This window comes from Meleagris gallopavo, chromosome Z (assembly GCF_000146605.3).
Source record: "Meleagris gallopavo isolate NT-WF06-2002-E0010 breed Aviagen turkey brand Nicholas breeding stock chromosome Z, Turkey_5.1, whole genome shotgun sequence".
Classification (NCBI taxonomy): domain Eukaryota; kingdom Metazoa; phylum Chordata; class Aves; order Galliformes; family Phasianidae; genus Meleagris; species Meleagris gallopavo.
The window spans coordinates 28364820-28387814 of NC_015041.2; the positions used below are offsets into that span (position 1 = coordinate 28364820).

At 36.3% G+C, this 22995-nt stretch overlaps 1 protein-coding gene across 11 annotated transcripts in view; it reads right to left on the bottom strand.

Moving 5' to 3' along the window:
• MPDZ (multiple PDZ domain crumbs cell polarity complex component) overlaps positions 1–22995 on the bottom strand; it is a 111305-nt gene that overhangs the window by 20232 nt on the left and 68078 nt on the right. For 8 of the 11 annotated variants that reach the window (XM_031557296.1, XM_031557302.1, XM_031557298.1 and 5 more), the window contains 16 exons: positions 20429–20536; positions 19468–19566; positions 18823–19000; positions 16624–16734; positions 10299–10461; positions 9515–9711; positions 7500–7591; positions 7141–7228; positions 6745–6822; positions 5388–5480; positions 5221–5295; positions 3662–3839; positions 1379–1524; positions 971–1054; positions 673–866; positions 291–438 (listed from right to left, as the gene is read on the bottom strand). In XM_031557296.1, coding sequence (XP_031413156.1) covers positions 291–438; positions 673–866; positions 971–1054; positions 1379–1524; positions 3662–3839; positions 5221–5295; positions 5388–5480; positions 6745–6822; positions 7141–7228; positions 7500–7591; positions 9515–9711; positions 10299–10461; positions 16624–16734; positions 18823–19000; positions 19468–19566; positions 20429–20536 — 2032 coding nt within the window. Of the gene's footprint in view, positions 1–290; positions 439–672; positions 867–970; positions 1055–1378; positions 1525–3661; positions 3840–5220; positions 5296–5387; positions 5481–6744; positions 6823–7140; positions 7229–7499; positions 7592–9514; positions 9712–10298; positions 10462–12201; positions 12274–13412; positions 13515–16623; positions 16735–18822; positions 19001–19467; positions 19567–20428; positions 20537–22995 lie in introns of all 11 variants that reach the window. The other 3 variants (XM_031557300.1, XM_031557304.1, XM_031557303.1) reach the window with 2 other exon arrangements.

A 22995-nucleotide genomic window follows, 5' to 3' on the forward strand; every position in this document is an offset into this window, starting at 1 on the left:
TTTTTTGTTTGTTTGTTTGAGAAAACAGAGCAACCTAAAACTTAATGCTGTATCTAACTAGGCCTTTTCTTGCCTTGTAACTGTATAGGGGTCTGTACTACCACTATTATCATTTTCATCAGACAAACTATGAAAATATGACCGCTCTAGCCTTCAGGAAATTAAATTCAGATCCAAAGTTCCCACTGACACTGCAGAAAGAGTATGAATACAGCCTGAATAAAACCCGAGCTTTCAAAAAATCTGGATTTCAGCTCTTCACTTTTAACCACCTCCTGTTTTCTTGATACCTTTAGTAAAGCTGCAACAGCCTCCTGGGTAGCGTTCCGAACATCTTCTCCATTCACTGTTAATATCTGATCTCCTTGCATCAATCTCCCATCTATATCTGCTATTCCACCTTTGACAATGTCTGACACGAACACCCCCGTATCGTTTCTGTAAAAACACATACATTCTGTATTACAGTATTGTTTAAGGGTTATTTTATTGGCTTGTAATTGGGAATGCATTGAACATCATCTCTTTTTTCGGGGGCTAGTTTCTCTAGGAATGGCATAAAAATGAAATGTACTGTCAATAAAGTCCAAAGGATCTGACTAATGCACTCCAAAGAAAAACAAGCATGCCTAACAAGTTTTCCAGACATTGACTGTGCTTGTACATTCATACCTTTTTCCAACTATACTCAGCCCAAGGCCTTTGCCAGGCTTCTTTTGGAGCTCTATAATGAGTACATCATACATGTCTTCCTCCTTGTACTGTGCCTCATCTCTGTACACAGTCAGACGAACTTTCTGGGGAGTCTGCCGGAGAACATTAATTGCCTCATCATGTGTGGCACTCCTGAGGTCAATTCCATTCACCTACAATGAAAGCATACATTGGTAAACTATGAAGGACTGTCCAACAAATAGAATATGTCTAGATAGCAAATGACAGTAAACAGTGATAAAATCAACCACTGTACCTCTAATATCTGATCCCCAGCCCAGAGTCTCCCATCTTTTGAAGCTGCTCCTTCTTCATACACTTCATGGATAATGATTGCTCCCTGCAGATGAACAACAAAAATATGCTGCATGCTGGAAGAAAATTCCCCTAACTGTGAAGCAAGGCCTATGGAAAATTTGTTCTGAAATTCAGTAGTGATGAACAGCCAAAAGAATGATGAAAAAATTACCAAAATATTTAAGAAGTTCATTTACTTCCAATCTCAAAATATTTTTTTTTCTTTTTCTTTTTTTTTCCTATAAGGCTAGCTTTAATATCTTTTTATAAATGCTACCAGAAGAAAGGAAGATAAAATCTCTTCTAACAGACATTTTAATTTCATTATTACTAATTCATGTGAATTACATATATTTTTCCAACCCACCAACAAAGTGTCTGCTCCTCCAACAATGCTTAGACCAAGACCAGTCTGTCCTTTGGAGATATCAATGGTTGTTTCACATCCAGGAATAATGGGACAAGTAGCTGGGTCAGAAGCTAGTGTGGCTGGAGTTGAAGACCTGCTCGTATCTAAAACAACAATATAATATCCTAATTACAGTAAGATGGCTTGGGATCAGAAAAGTGATTTTACCATATCATTTTGAGAGCTAACCAACAGCTCAACAGTAATAGCCCAACAGTCAATCTACTGATAACATCCTTATTTCAAAATGACCACATAATGCCATTCTCCCTTCTTCTCAAGCACTGTCCAATGGTTTTAGTAGCAGCTGTCCGATTTCTACGCCATTAAGTATGTGGACCACAGCTTTGACTTAACTGAGATAGCATCATATAAAATGTACTGTATTTGTACTACTTCATTCTCACAGTTTGGATTGTTAAAGAAGATAATTCAATTTAAACTCCATCGCAGATGGAGTGCATACTATCTACTACATACATGGATACAAAGATGTCAGCCCAATCATTCTATAAGGGGTCAAGTCAAGGTCAATGTAAGTATTCTATCTCAGACTCAGATCTGTACCATGAGAAAGAATATGAAGCATAAGTTAACTACAGTGGTAGTCCAGCAGTCTTTGGTTAACTTATAACCTGAAATAGCAATTATCTGTGATATTAACTAAGTTCATCTCTAGTATGACATAAATGGACCTTTGCTTCAGTTTTCTTTTGTCAGTTCTGTATCTTTTGAAGTTAAAACAAGCAAACAACCTAAGTATGCTACAAGGATATATTGTGTAATAATTTAATTAAAGGGAAGGACCAGCAATCAGAGAATCTGGGATATTAACATCATCTCTATCACTGATGTCTCATGGGCTTTAAAGAGACATCAAAAACAGTTTTTCAGAAATTAAAATCAAGCATATAATCCTTTTCTAGACATTTTAAAGGGTAATTGATTGAAAGAAGTACCACTGAAACTAAATGAGGTTTTGATCATTCAAAAATAAGCATTTCTAGTACACAAACATTTAGGTATTGCGTGAGTAAATAATTCAGTAGGAACAGTAAGCTTCAAAACAAGTAGGTCTGTCCTCTGACGGGAAGTAGAAGAGCACTCTTGACTGTTCAAGGTTACAGCTTCTATGCAAGTTGTTCTGTTATGCAAGCTGTTTGTTGTATGGAAAGAAACTGTTACAGAAGCACAGAACAGTTGAGATTGGAAGGGACTTCTGGAGGTCTTCCAGTCCAACACCCCTGTTCAGGAAGGAATACCCAGAGAAAGCTACCTAGGACTGTGCTCAGGTGGCTTTTGAAGATCTTCAAGGAGGGAAGACTCCACAAACTCTTTAAGCAATCTGTACCAGTGCTCCCTCATCTTCAGGGAAAAGATAGACTTGGTAGAAGAAAACTGGGGAGTAAGTTATACAATCAGCTCGAGGATGAAGAGGAAAAAGATCTTTCAAGAGATGTACTGTACATCCCTACAAACAAGTGAAATCAAGTTTCAATCACAATCTAAGGATGTTGGAGGAGGCACAGACAACAACTCCATCAGTTCTTGTCCATAAGGTGTGGAAAACTGAAGAAAGAGGAAATAGATTTGTACAGAGTGAAAGACTTCAGCTGTGTAGTGTTTCCTTATCGGTGATGTAACTGTGTATCAATATTACTGCTAATAACAAACAACAGAAATATGACTCAGTAATACTTTCAGTGATGTACATATAAATTGACTTCAGTATGTTCATAATTTAATTAAACTTTTACTAGCTTCTTAGTGCTGTGTTGCTTAACCAATAAACATCATCAATTTGTGGCATCTCTAGTCAAGAGGGAGACATTCAAACTTGGCTAGTATTTAGCACTTGGAAAGCATCACTCATTCCTCTGTTCTACGAAAGATTATATGAAATTCTCTCTGATTTAAAGGAAATTACTCCCACTTCATTTTAGACAACCATGACCCAAGCATTTGATGCACAGGCTTTGCGACAAAAGAGGAAATCCCTCCAACACTCCACTTCTACAAATAGGCAGATGGGAAGACAAGAGTTAAGTCTTCACTGTGGAGTCTCACTGATTTATTAAGATTCCTCTTTAACCTGCAAGTACTAGAAAGTAAAGCTCAGCTGACAGTCACATGTATACAAAAAACAAACAAACAAACAAAAAAACAAACAAACTTGTTTACTAGCTGGATCTTCATATTTATCTCGTAATTGTTGTAAAACAAGATATGTAAGAACCTTACTTTTGACTGCTTCTGGTTCTGGTGTGCTGGAAGAGCAAACAGGTTTCGGTGGCTGGATATTCCTCCTCTCTGCTGATCCAGCGCTGGAAAGGACTGGTGCTATGGTCTGGCTATCTGTCTCTGGTGAGTTGATTGTAAGCTTTACTGACTTTTTGGATGACTTCAGGAGATTGATAAACTGAATGATATAAAGAAAAGACAATGAAGAATGTAGTTGGACTTCCCATTGTAAAAGAAAAATATGGCAAATGAACTGCTCTCCAAACTGAAGCCACTATTCTGCAGATTTTGTTGTCAATTAACAAGCATAAACACTGATGGTTGATGGCCTGACCTGCATGATGTTATTTAACTACCTTCCATAGAACTCTGCCAAAATTTACCACACGGTAACGAGGTTATCTATGAACAGTTTCTCTGGACAAAGTATTGTGTTTATAGCAATTAGTAGAAAGATCGGAAAACTAGTGTTGTCTCTTAATTGTGCGGAATTGTGTGGAACCTAATTATGATCTCACAAAAATCTATGTCAGGAAATCTAAAGTTTTCTATCAAAGCACAGTAGTGCCATACAAGCTTCTTAACCAGAAACACAAGTGGAAGGAAAAATAGAAAATATTATCTGAACTACAGGAAGAAAAGGATAATACTGAGATGTAACATAGAATGGGATCAAACTCATGCTCTAGATTCAGGATATGGTGAAAAAACTTCAAAGTTTGCTACTGTCTCACAGGCATCAAATCCTTCCAAGCATTTCAATATAATTTTTTTTTTTTGTTTTAGAAATGAAACCTTTCTGTCTGTTCCTCCTTTTTTTCAAGCCTTTTCCACTTCCCTACAAACGATTTCAGTATTGCTTAAGTATTTACTGCTTGAGACACAGCAATGCTCTCAGAGAATAAGATGGATACTCTGCTAATTGCTTTTTAAAGTGATCTTGCACCAAAAGAATCACTTTTCTAGGTAACAAGGCAGATACTTGAAAAATGCCCTCCTTAATTCATTACAAAGCCTAAACTGAGTTTGGTGAACTGAAAGTTAGTAAAATCTATCAACTATAAATATCGATATTTAGGAATGGAAATAGCTTTTGCCAGAGGGCTGAAATATCAGGCTTGAGACTAGATGTTTGCTGCAGACACTCCCTATGTATAAGCTCAGTTCATGACCTGATTTAGCACTGATTTAACTCACTTGTTTGAAATACAGACATATCAATTTCATTGTTCCTTACACTTTTAAAGTGGTATACTTCTGAAGAGACAAGATTCAGTTACAGTTCATACCTCTTATCCCAGCACTAAGTGCTTCTTACTCATTAAATGCGAAACAGGGAAAAAAAAATCATATACGTAGTAAAGAGAAAGACTATTTATGTAGGCTTTAGCTTACTCTGCAGTAATTTCTTTATACAGACAAAACTTGTGTATCTTTGGCTCTTTAGCTAACTTTGAAAATGTAGTTAGAGTCACCAAAACCTCAAAAGTTTGTTTGAAACATCATCTCCTAAACTTAGTGGTGTGATTTCTACAATATTCCAGACAATTCAGAAGCACCTTTTCTACTGGATAGCCCACAACAATTTCATCATCCACTGCCAGGATCTGACACCCAATTTTGATTCTTCCATCCTGGAAATAAAATAGAAAAAGAAATATAAACTCTGGGTGCTAGTAAAAGTATATATATATATTTTTCATATGGATTTAAAATATTTTCACACCTTTGCTGCTGCACCATTATCTGTTATGCTCTTAATAACTATTCCATTGGCAGTGCCTTCTTCACTAATGGCAATTCCCAAACCTCCTTCATCCTGGGATAAACAGAAATACGCAAATGGTTAGGTACTGCATTTATCAAAATGTTACAATACATTCACAAAAGTCTAGTGAAGATTGCAGAAATAACAGAAGTTTGGGTCTTCCCAATGCATCAGTGTTTTACTTTAAACTAAACTATGTCTGAAATAGCAGATTTTCCCAATCTATTAATAGTATATTGCTTACCAAGATAAATCTGAGCCAATTCTAAATTCAAACTCCTTTCTTCTGAAACTCTGAAGATCAGCTATGATTCAGTTGTTGAATTCATAAATAGGAAGAAAAATTATAGCATCATAGAATGGTTGAGATTGAAAGCGACCTCTGGAGGCTCCTGTCCAACCTTTTGCTTAAGTATGACTAACTAGAGCAGACTGCCCAGGAACATGTCCAGGTAGCTTTCAGAGATACCGCAGAAAAGGGATATCTCCACTACCATTTCACTACCACTCTGAACAACCTAACCTGTTCCCGTGCTCCTTCACCTGCACAGTACAAAAGTGCTTCCCGATGTTCAAATTGAACCACCTGGGTTCCTGTTTGTGCCCACAGTGTCTTGTCCTGGGACTGGGAACCACTGAAAGGGCCTGACTCTTTTCACTCTCCCTACGAGTATTTATACAAATTGATAAGTTCTCTCCTGGACTCATTTCAGATGAGCAGTGTCAGCTCTCCGAGCCTCTCCTCCACTTTCTTGATCATTTTGGTAGTCCTCTGTTGGATTCTTTCCAGTATATCCATGTTTTTGTCATATCAAAGGATCCAAAGCTTGACACGTCACTCCATGAGCATCCTGACCAAAACCAGCTAGAGGGGAAGGATATCTCTCTTGACTTATTTTGCTTAATGCAGAGTGGGATACCATTAACGTTTTTAGCAATAACACAAAATATTTGGAAACTACTCAGGCAATGATTTAACTGATAGAGCATCATAAAACCTCTCTGTGTTCAACCAAAGCAGCTGGTTACTGAAAATTTTAAAATTGGAACAAGAGATGACTTCTTCCAGACACAGAGAGCATTTGGCAAATATACATGATGTTAAAAAACTTCCTCAGGTTTTCATGGAAGGTATAACAGCAGGAAAGTTTTTGGTTTACTCAACAGAAAGGAAGAATAAAAGGACCCTAGAAATCTCCAGACTGACGTCCAGTAAATAAGGGACAATGTTTGTTTGCTTTGAGGGATGCCACTATAAAAAAGCAAGCTAGCGAATACAAATATGGCTGGTGTCAATTTAATTCTCAGCACATACCTTAGGAAGTTCCACATATTGAATATTCTTATATGAACTCAAATCAGTAGAAATAGCAGAGTCAACAGTAGTATCAACCTAATAATGAAAACACAACTGTGAGCAGCTACTTTCATCATTAACATTTTCAACAAAAAGTGGATCTGATTATTTTACGGATCCATTTAAACTGCTATAACCCTCTTCACAGGAACACTAGATTTACTTCTTAGTTCAGATGAACATAAAGTAAAACAGATCTAGGTACAGTAAATGTAGCACTGGTAAGAAATCTCTTCTATTTTTCCACTGGATTTCTTCGTTTTGTGCAATATTTGCTGAGTATACAGGGTACCCATCTACCCAGAACTATGTCAGAATTTCAGTCAAATGAGAAAAAAACAAAATTTACTTAACCTCTTGATTTTGAAGAGTCTCTGAAGCACAAGGTAAAGACTCTGACTTTGCAGGGCAAACAGCCATCTGATTTACTGCATCTTTATTTCTACAAGAGATTCAGTTATAAAATATAGTAAAATAACACCATATTAATTAGAGCAGATTTAACTCTAGCTCTTTCTTCTGCATTATTTTTGGTATTATCAATGCAAATATCAAAACAGAAATACAACATATATTTAACAACTCCTACAAACCGGGCTCAAAAGCACACCAATCTCCCCAAAATTAAAAATAAAACAAAAGTACTATTGGTGCAAGAAACTGAGTATATTAAAATACTTTTTTATTTTTTTATTTTTTTAATAAGAACTTACCTGATAAAGATTATTTTCACTTTAGATGGAGCACATTTGATTATGGATGAAGCATTCTGGTGAGTCCTTCCATAGAGTATTTGCCCATTTATCTACATAGAAGAAAGCAGTAATTATTTTTCAAATAAAAAATCTAAAATACCACATCACTGGCTAAAGCAGCAATTTTGTCACAATTACAGAGCATATTGTGTCCTGCTCTCACTTCCTTTTTTCAGTAAAAAATTCCTTGCAATTTAATTTCAATTAAGTTCAGTTTAATCAGCATTGGTGAGGCCGCACCTACAGTGCTGTGTTCAGTTTTGGGCCTCTCACTGCAAGAAAGAGATTGAGGCCCTTGAGCGTGTCCAGAGAAGGGCACTGAAGCTGGTGAGGGGTCTGGAGCACAAGTCTTATGAGGAGCAGCTGAAGGAGCTGGGATTGTTCAGTCTGGAGAAGAGGAGGCTCAGGTGAAACCTTACCTCTCTCTACAACCTGAAGGGAGGTTGTAGTGAGCTGCGGGTCAGCCTCTTCTCTTGTGTAACTAGTGATAGGATTAGAGGGAATGGCCTCAAGTTGCACTGGGCGAGATTCAGGCTGGATGTTAGGAGATACTGCTTTTCTGAAAGAAAAGTCAGGCACCGGAATGGGCTGCCCAGGGAGGTGGTGGAGTCACTGATCCTGGAGGTGTTCAAGGAATGTTTAGGTGCTGTGTTGAGGGATATGGTTTAGAGAGAACTATTGATGATGGGTGGATGGTTGGACTGGGTGATCCCACGGGTCTTTTCCAACCTTGGTGATTCTACGATTCTATGATTAATGTAATTTCAGTCTAACACTGTCAAAAAGCAAAAATGTCATTCTCTGGATTACACTGTGTTGTCTTAGCACATTATCTATTTTCACTTTGTGACTGATGGAGCAATACAGCGAGGCCATGAGAAATTCTAATCAAAGCAAATATATAAACCCAGCAACAAGATTACTACTATTTATTTAATCTCAGCTCTGAGCAATGCACCTTCTACAAAGGAGTTTGAATGTTGGTGCATTTATAATCTATAAAGATTTGACCTCATAATTACCATCTTCATTTGGCAGAGAAGACTCAGTGAAAGCTCATGAAGTTCTTGAGATTCATGAGATTTAAGTGTGAACTTGCAGTATAAGACCATAATTTGCTAACATTTTATTAATTGTGTCAGTCCCTGACTTTATGGGAGAGCTGACTCAGACAGACATATTTCAATGTGTCTTAAGGATACTATGCATTTGCAATACTAAGGTTTTAAAACTTTAAAAACTTTAACGGATTCAAGAGAATCATCTAGCACACAACACTGGACTTATTGCAAATGACAAGCACGAGACTAGATTCACAGTATCACAAATCCCCTGCATTCTCTCCCAGTCTTCCCCTGCCAGCCTATATCCCTTCACTGTCATCCTCACACTTGGTGCTGGGAAGGAATGGTGGAACTGAACAATTTCTTCATTATACTGTTAGACACTGCAACATAACAGTTTTGACGTTACAAAAAAATGGTTCTGTGCAGGTAATGTTAACTATCACAGCTAACCTGAGGAAAGCCACAGCAGAAAACATATCCACAAGCAAAATCAGTTGAATTGCAGTAACATAAACAACACATTCATAAACATACTGAGAATGTTCGCTGCACATTAAGCCATTTGTTCTCTTCAAAAAGCTACTAGAATTCAGCCCAAATATGGCAAGAAAGTCCATGATACAAACAAATCCTTTTCTGTTACCCCTTGATTTCTGTTTTATATGTAACATAAGCTTTCTGGTATTCTCACACTTCTAGTAGACAGGGAAATAATTACAAACTCTGGAGCACTCCACAGATGGATGGATTAAGGGACTTTTTTGTTTTCCACAATTCACAATCTATGATGCAGAAATTGCTGTCTCTTCTATTCCAGGGTCCACTAAAGAACATCAGCAAAGATCTAATATTTAGTGCATTTTAAATCAATATGTTTTAGTTTCTATAAAAATTGCAAGAACTCACCTCTAATAACTCATCTGCAATCTGTAACCTGCCGTCTTTGCCAGCTGCACCATTTGGATCAATTCCCACTACAAAGACACTCATCCTGGATCGGTCTTTGTTACCAGCAAGACTAAGTCCCAGACCAGCCCTTCCTTTTTCTAGTTCAATCATGTGTAGTTCCCCTGGTAGACTTCCATAGCGCTGTGTAATTTTTTCTAAATGTAAAGGTATGGAAAACAGAGGTTGGATTTGCATTACAGGCTCACAAACTAGTCTGAGAGTTAAGATTATTGTTCAATGGACAGTATCTAACAGTAGAATGTAAATTGGATGAGAAAGTCACAACTGTACTTCACATTTTCATTTCAGCTAAGTCTTTGGTGATCTCTAGTTCCTTGTTTTCTTTCTAACTTGGGAAAACATCAAAACTTAAAAAAAGACTAAACGTATAAAAGCAATAACCTTAACTCCAGTAACACTTTCAGTTAACAGGAATCATAATATTACATATCACAGCCATCAGTTACCTACAGTAACTGAAATTCTGGAAGTAGTCCTGAGTACGAGATCATGAATCTGGACCATGGAGAAACACAGAGATTGATTTAGAATTTAGAAGAACAAATCATTTTTGTGTTTCACTATGTGCCTCTGACAACCACAAGTGAAAGCTGACAGCAACATTTAAGATTCAAAAAAATTCATGAGAATGAAGTAGTTCAAACTGGATACCTCATATCTTCCCTTACGATACTATTTCAGCAATAAATATTTGAAAAATTATCACAAAAGATAAGCTTACTCCAGCTGTAACCGAACTCATCCTCCTTTTCTACATCCTCTGCAACTTGGCTGGACGATGACTGTGCAACATCACAGATTATTTCTGAAAACGCGGAAGGAGGAGGCCGAGGCAAGTTACAAGATGAAGTCTTTTCTGGGTCTGAATCAGACTGACTGAAAGCCTGTGGAGAATAAGAAAAATGTAATGGCTAAGCAAATGCAGACTTATGTGTACAGCAAGACAGTATATAAAAACATCAAAAAGGCAATGACTATGGCTTTGAAGTTTAAATACCAAGCAGCTGGAACTCTAAATGTGTAATACAGCACAGAAAAGCTGCAAGAGATCAAAGACGGAAACAAACACTAGGCAAGGTAAGAGATAACTTCACTCCAAAATGAAATTCAGAAGCAAACAGAACAGACAATTAAAGCCCAATTCAGTAAAGTTTTATGTGCCACTTTATAGGTCAGAAAAAAGTACCCTGTGCAGCCTGACCTTGAATGTCTCCAGAGATGAGGCCTCCCTGAGGAATCTGTTTCAGTGCTTCACTACCCTTACTGTAAAAAACTCATTCCTTATATCCAATCTTAATTCCTCATCTTTTAGTGGGAAACCATTTCCCCTTGTGCTGTCACCACAGATGCTGCTAAAGAGTTTGTCCCCTTTTTTCTTGTAGCCTCTTAGATACTGAAAGGCCACTATCAGGTCTCCCTGCAGCGTTCTCTTTTCCAGGCTGAACAGCCCCAACTCTTTCAGCCTACCCTCATAGGGGAGGTGAAGTTATATAATCATTCTGAAGTTATCCATGCCCATCAGCTGTTGGTAAGTATATTTTCAAGAAAGTGTTTAGTACTAGCTTCATAGCTCTATTCTTGTAATTTCAGTTTTCACTATCCTCCATCGCGAAGCTTGAAAATAACATCACAGATAATGTTTGCAGAAGCCAGAAGCACTGAAATGCTTTATCAGAGCTCAAAAGGCACAGAATAACAACATAAACCTTGGACAACTTTAATCCACTTTCAACTCAAGGTGTTGAAAAGACTGGAAAGTTAACAACTTTGTGACACTGAGATTTAAGAAAGATTTAAGAATGTTAAAAAGGCACCCAAGCCAACAGTTTAGATTTAAATTCCATAAAAAATGCCATGCCTGTGCTTGAAATCCAAGGCATTCTAAGGCAATGCATTACAGAAATATTTACAATTTTTGCAAATTATACTCTAAAACATAAGCCTCAATTGATGCAGCAAAATTACAACAAAAAAAATTTTATCCATCAGAATCAAAGAATGGTGAAAACGCCAGTCATTAACAGCAAAAGTGTTTTTTTTTTTTGTAACAAAAAATTCATGTATCCAACATATAGAAAAGTTGGTGACAGACTTCTATCTCAGCAGGGGTGAAAAGCAGAGATGAAAAAGAGAGGAGTTCCAGATGCACTGTAAATTTTTCTTTGTGAAGAGATGAAGGAAAAGGCTAAGAAAGATGTTACTATGCAATTTAGACACAGGGGACCACCTACTATCTTCTGAACTCATACTGTTACACATGTGTCTCTAGCAACTGGAGCTGACCCCTCAGCACACATAAGACTTTTGCTCTCTGAATCAGGCCATACACACAAAAAAAACCTGAAATGCTTTAATTCATGAAATACTTGTTATGTGCCATAGCACAGTATTTCATATTACATTATTCAAAATGCAAAGCATCATACAGTACACGAACCCATTTGGGTATCAGGGTCACTGATCACAGCCAAGCAAATATTAAAAATGGCAGTTGGAGCAGTATCACTTTCAACAGAGGAGGCACAGGTGGAGGAATAAGCAGGATTCTGGAAGGTATCACAGGCCATGTACAAATGCACAGCACACACATATAGTATCACCTGCTTGCTAGAAACAAGACAAACCTTGAATGGTGTGGGAGCAAAAGGGTTAGTTGGGGAACAACGGAAGGTAACCCTAATTGGATTCGATATCTCCTATAGCAACAGAAAACAGCAACCCATGTTACAGTACCTTTGGCAACATGTAGTGTTACTAATGAACAACTCAATTTCATTTTACTAACTGCAGCAAATGTATTAAGTCAACGAAACAAATTATTTAAGGAATTATTAAGACTTGCTTTTGCGAGCTTTCTTACTGAACACAAACCTGTAAGCAGCTGATAGATATGACAAAACAGCATTCTTATCTCAGTGCATAAACTACAAAAACAGTTTTTTCTCTAAAAACATACACTTCTTGCAGAACTGTTTTTGAAGTACAGAAAACACAAGCCATCATTTATTATTCCACTTCCTTTCCTCATACCTGGAACAAATAGCGATTTCAAAAATGTACATGCAATTATATACCACATATCATAGAAATTCACTTTACATTTGAGAGAGCCAACAGACTGCAATGTGAAAAAATAGAGGATAGTGTCATTCCCAGTCACTTACTGTTTTAAATCAGAAATGCATGCACAAATGAATTAAACCTTTATTTATTACTGTGTTAGGTTAATTCTGTCTCCAACATGAATAACATGCTGTAAGCACTAATCTGGGGAAAAAAAAAAAAAAAATCCAACTTTTTTCAGATTTTCAAAGATGTAGGTATCTTGTCCATGGTACACTAAAAGAATTTTCAACAAGAAAAGTGAAAGTATTTTCAGCACCATTAAACAAAGAAAGCAGCCTATATTTCTTGGGTTTTCATCAGGTGAAAAAAAAAAAAAAGACAGCAAAGATGCCATAGCAAAAGTACATAGCAGCAAAACACTACACACTGATGACAGATTTTCACTCTGGTAGAGATTTTAACAAACATCACAGGAACTGATTTTCTAATTGAGAACTTGCTCCTTTGATAGCTTTGATTAATTCAAATTTGGTAGCTACAGTTAATGGACATGGCTTTTCTTATCCAAAAACTTTTCTCCACTTCTATATGCACGTGTGTATGTCTCTGTGCCATTTTTATTCACTACACAGAATTTCCATCTTCATCAGCAGAGTATTTTATACAAATAGAGTACATAAGAATTTAAATTCAGAGACATACTAATGGCAAAAATAGCACACATATCATGTTTGGTGAGTCAAAAGCAGATAGTTAATCATCATCCAACCTTGTTAGCGATGAACTGAGAAGAATCAGCAAATGGGTTAGTGCTGCTGAAGATAGTTGGCCTACAGAAAAGATAGTTCTGCGGGAAAGGCAGGGAAGAGTTCTAAAAGAAAAACATAATAGAAACTGAACAAAAACATTTTTGAGTGAACCCTTTGTGACTCATTAAACAAAATTTATTTATTTTGTAGTTTGTGCTAACCAAGCAAGATCTTAATATACTGCTGTATGGACACATAAAGGTAGATAAACTGCATTTGCTATGTATTTTCAACCTGTATTCTCAAGATGATCAGCTATGATTAGCAGAGATTAGAGGAAAATATTGATCCTCCAATGTGTTCTAGCCCACAAAATTCATGAAGTGTAGTATTCAGTAGCATAAACAACATAACATTTACTTGCTGTGGCATTTGTACAATTTTGCCCAAGTATCTCAGTATATTGGATACACTTCAAATTCAAATTATTTAATCATAAAGTTGCGGACTCCTAGATGAGAATAAATGCAGTTCGTAGTAATAACACAGTACAAATCTAGGACTAGTTTTATTTTGCAAACCATGCAAATTCTCACTATTTGATTTATGTATCAAGGTAATGTATTCACAGTGCCCTTTGCAAAATATAAGGCTTAGTAATATTAGACATCTCTGACTTTACAGCTCACTTTGCATCTGTGCAGATGAATGTGTGATTTATTGACTTGTACTGTAACAAGCTGGTGTTCTTGTTAAACAATTCAAGGTAAGGTAGTTACTTGTTATTATTTAAGAAACTAAATCATTTCATATGTAAATAAAATCAAAGGATGTAATTTCATCACTTATACTCCCTATGCAGTTCTAGTATTGTATTCTACTTTAAGATCAGAAAAAGAAAACAGTCAAATGTGTACTTAAAAATAATTTCTATAATAGGTGCATCCATCTGTTCGTGGTCTAAATATCTGGTTGCTATAAGCTTCATGTTGCTGGAAGAAAGAAACATACTAAAGGGAATGTGAAAGGCTTGCAGCAACAACTAACAGATTAACATCATGGTAGTTTAATCCAGATATATGTTGCAGTTACAAAATTTTCTTAAAGTACATAGTTCTGCTCACCATTTATAAAAATGTTCTTCTAAGCATTTATCCTGAAATACTACTTTGCAAAGCAAAATGTAATGTAATTTGATAAGACAACACATCTTGGTTCTACAATGTCTTCAGCACAGAGAAGGTACAGATCTGTATGAACAAGCTTTTTTCATTGGCAAGCCACTCACAGTAAAAAAGCAGTTGCCCTACAGTAAATGATTTTCTGTTTACACATGTAACTCACACTTGATGTCATCTTTTGTAAAGAGAAGTTTGGGAAGAATAATTTATCAGTGTGATGGTTCTATTACACTTTCAACATTACATCAGCCACTGCAAAGAATTATCAACTATATCTTGATTAATTTTATGCAGCTAAAATAAGTATCATGAAAAGCTTGTTTACAAACACCTGTCTTAGTAAAACAGAAAACAGCCACAGTAATTCAAAATTATGCCTTTTATATGTTTTCCATGATGACAAAGCACCTAAAATATAACTGCTAGTTCTAATTCTAATCTATGCAACAATGTTGTATTAACTGCATTGACTGCTCACAAGGATAAAATTTGGAGCACTTGAGTTTGTCTACGGTTATATTTTAAACAATGCGCATGAAGCATGTCTTCTTCCACAGTCTACATCAAATAAAACATACACTAAAATAATGGATATTTTTCCTTTTACTATTTTTTTTGAAAATAAAACAAAATAACAGGAAAATTTTTTTTGATTTTTTTTTTTTTAATTTGTGTTCTATTTATTAATATACCCAGGATGCTGAGGTATCAGACATGAATACTGTAAAGCATAATGCTGTAACATAACAGAATGGCTGGGACCATAATCAAGGTGACAGATTAACTCTTACTAAGAAGTACACGCTGCAGGATAAATATGAAACAGATTTCATAGATAAATGCTTGCAAGAAAAATTATTGAATTAGCTTCCCACAATCCACTTGCATTATTTGAGATACTCTAGAGTATGCTTCAGACCTCTTTAACTTCTACAGTAGCAACATCACTTGAAAATGACTGCCTTATAGCCCTATATTAAATATAGCTGCTGTGTGCAGGCAGTTAGCTGTCTGGGTAACTGCACATGAATGAAGGCAGGAAATTTCCTTTCAGGTGTTATTATGAAGTACAGATGCACGTTTCAGTGATGAAGACAGTAAGTATAATGCCTTTAACAAAAGATCACAATGCAAAGCCTGTGTACAGCAAAGACCATTTGCAATGGTTCTGTTCACAGAGAAACAAAGGTTTGTTAATAAACATTCAAGAAACAACCAACAAACAAAGAAAAAAATAAATAACTGCAATGAAAAACAGGGCATTCTCTAAACATGAAAAGTGGTGATAAAGCAATGGCATAGCTCCCAACCCAAACAATGGCCTAAACAGTCAGCAGTGGCCATTTTGTTCACATCACAGCAAATGCAAAAGCCTTACTTTAGTATCTTGAGTATCAATAGCCAACATTCAACAGATCTTTTTTCATGCAACTTTACCTTAGATGACTGATGATAAAATGGGTTAGTAGTTTTCTGCTCACAGAGAGCAGAAGCTGATGAAAGACTATAAAGAGACTCTGGCTGGGGAACAAGAGTTATGAGACAACTAGTAAATAAACATGCAACTTACACAGACTCTCTACAAAGAGGAATTTTAGTTTCTAGCAATGAAATCAACTATATTAAAGTTTATTAGCTTTTGTCTGCAATGTCCATGCAGCTTAGTGACAGAAACCTTCCGTGTACTTCTATGTCCTTTTATTAATGTCCAATGAATATTTTAACAGATGTTGTATTTCTGCATGCGTTCCTCTGACATGCTGTCAATCTCTAAGAGTTGATTTTAGTTAAGATTCCTACTCTGCCCCCCAACAACTTATCATTCTTGAGGCTTTTCAAAATAGTTTGAGGACGGCGTGCTGGAGGGTAATTCCAAATCCAAATCGATTTCATTCTAAATGGAAATAATATTTAAATCAAATCTCTGCTCCTGAAATAGCTAAGATGGAACTTTCAGGATTAAATATCCCACTCCCAAACACCACCACCTTGCACATTCAATTCATCTATTACTACATACCATATCTCTTTTCATATTCTTTATGCTTACCCTTGGTCTGCTTATAATGCTCTGTACCATAAAGACTACAGGATTGCCTGCCTTCCGTATGGCTTCCACAGCTTGTTCGTGGCTGGCATCTCTGAGGTCAATTCCATCCACCTGTAATTGGAAGGCCTCATCTTAACATTACAAGAAGCTACAAGAATCATGAATCAGCTCTAGGTTCTGATCAGAGAACTTCCAAGTAAAACTTAAGCCCAAATCCCTGTTATTAATGGAAAGGTTTCTAATGACTTCACCTCATGCCCCTGACACATAGGCTTGAGGTTTCCAAGAGCAGTGAAATGAAATAAAATATATGTTCTCTGTGGTTTAAAAAAAAAAAAGGTAGGAGAAGGGAAGGATTTCAGCAATCGTGGTTCAGGCTTGTTATGCTTTCTCACAGGCAATGTAATAAAAGAAATACAGTATTATGAACAGAGTGGTATAACAGTATTTGTTAAATACCACTTCCAGTAAATTCTATCTGACAACAACCTATTTTCCCAGTATCTAATAAGATTTACAAACTGAAACTTTTAAGTGCTGGAAACTTTCATGATGGGTATTATGTCAGTATAGCGTATTTTTTTCTTTCTTTTCAGCCTTTTTTTCTTTTCTTTTTTTTAAAATGACTACTAACACCATCACTAATGTAAAGATGTGTTCAGCTGTAAGACATTTCCCTAGAAGCTAAATTTTTAGGTCAGAGCTGAAGAGCCATTTCTCTTCTAAAAGAAAGTACAACTAAGGAAAAATGTTTCTTTGGTTGCTCCTTCCTTTTCTTGCTTTCAGATATATCGTTGTGTAAACAGTTTGTCTTGCCATCCAGCTAAGAATATGTTATGGTGAAGTTAGCATCAGTAAAGCATTCTTACAATGACCACAGTAGGACCTAGAAGCTAATGCAGATAGGTTGTTTGTTAGTGGCAATTCTTGCACAAAAAAAAATGTTACATAATGAGAATTACCCCTGCCTCTTTAACTAACACCATCTTAAAACCATAAAGAAAGAAAAGAAGAGAAAATATTCTAAACTTATGAGCAATTAGCAGCATCACTACAGACTTGCAACTTTCCATGTCTGAAATAGTACATGCACTGGTAGAAAGAAAAGCCTAAAAATGTCTCAACTCAAAAAAATGAAATCATTCATTCACAAACAGTTGCATGAATACACTACATACTAATTTTGCTCACCCACATTAAATTCTACAAGTACCATTCTCAGAGACAATTACTGCATTCATAAAACCCCAGATATTCAGTTACAATGAATAATGCTTAATTTTGTGGCCACCAAGTAAAATACCACTTCCTAACTTGTTTTATACTAAAAAAATCTTCCACCTTGTCCTATGTATTACTGTATTATTTCAATGTTTTTTTGTTTGGATCTAGTAGCAGCCACATATCACTAGTCTTAACATGAGTGGATAAGAAATGCAGCCCAATCCAGGTGAAATGTTAATGTCTCTATCGCCCTTGTTCTTTATGATAGATGGTCAGCTAAATCCATCATGGTGAAAAGGAGTGTAGCTCCCAAAGGCATGATACTGGATACACGTTAATGTCTAATTTACTGATAACCATCACAGGAAAGACTCTTTTCAAAACTATCGAGCAAGAATGCAGAAATCATTGCATAAACAGGGATTATGTAAGCAGGAGAAGATGAATCTAGATGAACTCTTCTCTGCAACACTGCATAAACACAATACTCTCAACTTTTCTGCTTCTGTATCAAATTCACCTTTCTGCATGTCATCAGGAAGAAAACAGTGTCTTCCTTAACTCCTGAAGGGCACAAGAAGGATGAGGCCTGTGTAAGACTTTAGAGGGAGATAAATTATAGCATTTATTTTAATGATATTTTGTTCTTTGTCCATCTGCTATCCAGTATGCAAACTTTCTAGCTTACCAAGCCTTTTCCTACACGTTCTATGAAATGTAGGTGGAACTACCAGCTTTGTAGGCCCCTACTCACACAGCCAGCCATTTATGCTTCAGGTTGTAAATACAACTTCGAACTGTCGGCACATAAATACCAGTAGATGGCGCTGCTGTGTTTGTAACACAGCACTACACCGTATGGCTCAAGCAGCACCAGCTGGATTAATTGCAGAGCGGTCAGAACAGGAGCAAACACCTATTTCAGCGACTCTCAGAGGCTGGGGGTATTGCAACTGAAAGGCACTTGGTTGGTACCTCGACAATCCGATCTCCAGTTTTCAGCGTTCCATTTTTGCCGGCTGGGCTGTCCCCCAGGATATGTTTGATAAAGATCCCTCTCATCACTTCCCCACTACTCAGACGGCTGCCCATCCCTCGTCCTCCAACAATGCTGATCCCCAATGACTTGCCAGGCTCTCTCCAAAGTTCAACCCTGTTGTGATAAAAAAAGGAGCAAAATAAATGAAGCCTAAAATATGACAGTGCCAATCACTGAAGATCCCTAGATTGGCATGAACATTTAAAAACATTCAGGAATAACTTTGACAATTTTTTTTTTATTTTTCTTTCAGTGAGAGTTATCTATTCAGTTGCTCAGAAAGTTGTAACTGCTACTGCTTCCATTTACTTTGGCTTCTAATTAAAACTTCTCTTCAGCTCCTCATATTGGCTTGCAAAGTAAGCCTATAAAGATAAATTTAACTAAGCAATTAAATAACCATTAGATTGCAGAGATTTAGCCCAATGGCAGTATAAAAATCAACAGTGAATTACGTCTGTAATGTACAATACACACAAACTGCAATACTTCTATTTCCTTATTTCTCTTAAACTGTATCAGAGATTTCAAAATGTTTGGATTTCAGATTAGATTATCTATTGTGCAAGATCTATGCTTACTTTCTGGGCTGGTTCCAGTTACTGAAAGCTGCATTTTGAAGTTCACTTTCTTCTCCTTCCCCCTCTTCACGTTCTGGAAGCTCTGAAATTTCTCTGATGCTGAACAGGAACATAAAATTCATTTTGAAAAATTCCATAAAATCACTGTATTCCTATGCAAAAACTCAGGTACTGGATACTATCAGCATTGTATTTCTACCAGAAATACAATTTTACGAGAATTTCAATCAGTACCTAGAATTTCCTTATCAGAAACCTGTTAGAACACATATCATACGCAGGGATTCCCCAAAGCATTTATCTCTATTATTAAGTTCTATCAACCAACCAACAACTGCAGAACCTGTATGTTGAAAGTAGAACTAAATCAAAGCTGAAGATAATTACTTGTTGTTAATACTCAACAAGTAATCATTTATTATTATTATTACTTATTACAAAATAGTAAGACCAGAATTCAAAAGCTATTATTGCTTTTGGATATTATTAAAAAAATGACTAGACACTGAATATTTTGGCTTGTAACAAATGGATTTTTAAAAGCAACAAAAAGAACAGCAGAATTAGTTCTCTGCAGTATATATTTTGGATAGAATATCAATGTCAAGTTCTCAGGTCAGAAGCACTCAGTACTTGTGGCAATACATAAATCAAATTGCATTGTATTTAAAAGAAATTTAGGAGTGGACAGCACACAGTGTCCTTACTGGAGGGAACAAATATCCATAAAATAGTCTTATAGAAATGTCAGAAAAATTTGCTAGCCAAAGCCAAAACTCTGTTGTGAGCAACTTTTTATTTAAATCATGGCTAGTCTGAAAGAAAATCACTATCTTTCAGCTCTAAATATAAAATAAAATATAAATTATGAAATAAAACTTAGCATCCGGAATTATGCAAAGTGTATACAAATTTAGATTTGAGATTTCTACAGAAGAAAACAAAAGGTCTTTTGACTCACGAAGCAGAGGCAGACTGTGAGGAAGAAATTACTGCCATAGTTTCCTCTGACTGTTGCTCCAAACTGGCTCTGTACTGTGGTAAGTTTTCTGCTACCACATATGTAATACTGCAATAAAACGGACATGATTAAAGTAGTATAAGGACTTATAGTCAAATCTTTGGTGGGTGTGAAGAATGGATATGAGGAAATTCTAAAGATTACTTAATGTATGCATTGATTTCAAAATCACCAAAACTGCTATGCTGAAAACAAAGAATTACTAGTTTTTGTGGCTTGTGAAAAATAAGCGTCTGTGATCCAATTAGACAGTTGAACTCTCGATTCAATCGAGAGTAACTACATTTAAGTAAATGGTGTTTTAAGAGCAGTAAGTAGGTAATAGAGATAATTCTGTTTCAGTCAAAATAGATTCCTCATGCAAAGATAAATAATAAAAGATTTGTGAAGTATGAAGTATCATTGCCATCATAAACACTGGTTGAATATGCTTCTGGAAGCTAGTTTGCAGAAGGTTTTTTGCTTTCAAAAGAGGTTCTCTAGGTGTTTTAGGTTTCCATACTTTTAGTTAAAAATACTGCATGGGTTGGGACATATAAATGTGTTATAATACATCAGGTAACCTGCAGGGAGTAATCCTCTGCCTAACTCCCTCCTCCATATCACCATGCACATCCAGTCAGCTCAATAGTCAGTCGTGTTCTATCAGCCAAATGACATGCAGACTTCTGAAGCCCTGCTACAACTCAGCCAGGTTTGAATGCCAAAAAGAGAAACAGGATGAGAGACTGTTGAGGCAGGAACAAAGAAAAAGATTAAGGCATGAAAAATCTTTCTGAAAAAAATTCCTCTGCAGGTAAAGGGACACTGTGATCTAAACAGGCCTATTCAAACAAAGGACATAGCCCTAGTATAACCAGGCTTTGTCATGTCCCACTAAGCTGCTGTTCTACAAGGAGCTTAGCTATCAGATCAAAGTCTGACAAGAACTAAGTCTGATGAAAAAAGAATACATTCACAAAAGGATGTCCTACCATCCACCTTATGGACGCTTAAAATGAATAACTCTCCAGTTCTTCTGAATGAAATTTCTAAATTGTCTGTACTATCACTTGCTCCTTTTCTCCCTCTAGTAAACAATTAATTTATCTGCCTTGGCATTTTTTTTTTTTTTTCAAGTGATATGCACTTGACAGAAAGTGTGTTTTCATTCTGAAATGGTGAGGAGTGTACATTCAGTAGGGAACAAGCACTCAGTGGAAGATCACTGATTATCTGCGTTTCCTGAGCAGAAATAAAGAAGCAAGATATAGAACAGTTATTTGGGGAAGCCTAGCAGTGAAATGGAGAGGAAAGGGGGAAAAGAATAGGAATTACTATTTCAGAAGTTATTCAATTTTTGCAAATGATCACAACTACTTCTCAGCCATCTCCAACTGTAAATGTGATAAGTTACAGCAACATACAAATCCTATAGTCACAAAACTCCCACAGGGCAAATGCTGCTGCGGAAGCTCTATCTTAGTAAGCCCATAAGAATCCTCTGCCACTATAAAAGCCAAAACATATGCAAGCTGTGTTTCAGTGAAAGAAAATGCATCACTAATCCAGTTACATTCATCAATTTCAACCCAATCAAATTCAACCAATTTTACTCTACAAAAATAAGTAGGAAATAATGTACTTTCCCTTGAAAGGCAGCTGCATTAAAGAAACTAGAATTGCAAGCAATGTTTGTACTGGTTAGAACATCTGGGCAATCTTTTTGACACTAAAACGCAGTAAGAAGCTGTTGTTCACAGTACAGACAGGAGAATGGAGAGTTCCTAAAAAGGAAATATAAATGTCCAGACTAAGTCCAATGCAGACAGCAGAGAGTGATCATCAATTACAAATGGTCCAAAATTTCTCATCTCTTGTCCAGCCCTTTTGCACAGAGAGCACAAAGCAAAATTGTGCAAGTTCCTAAAATCAAAAGGTAGTAAAGGTTGTTACTTTATATTTTGGTGCAACATCAGCATTACGGGTCAGCTAACAGGGTGGGCAAACCAGATGTGCTACAACTTCCAGGATACCTTGTAGATTTTAATTACTTGATTAAATAACTAACTTATCCTGGGTCATTCTGAAGGTGCAGCTTAAAAGATGCTCTCAAACATCTTTACATGCTACTTACAAACATCTTGTAAAAAATCTCTTAGCTAGGTAAGCTTCTATTTCTTTGTACAGCACAGGAATTGAAAATAAAAGGGGGTAGGTCCAACATTTTAAAACTGTGCACCTACATGAATTAATTGTTACCTAACAATTAATTATTACCTAACAAAAAAAGATGGAGTCAAATTTTGACAGTATCACTGGCAGTTCTTGCAGCTCATTGGAAAAATTACATTATTTCTATTCTAGTGCTTAACTACAGTTCTAACTGCCTAACTATCTGCCCTCAAAGGAACATTCAAGAACTAAGTTTGCTCTTTGTTCTTATCTACAACACCAATAATGCTTCAGCTACTTCATAAATCTAACCCAGAACATTTACTTGTGTTTTGCAAAAAAAAGTACATTCT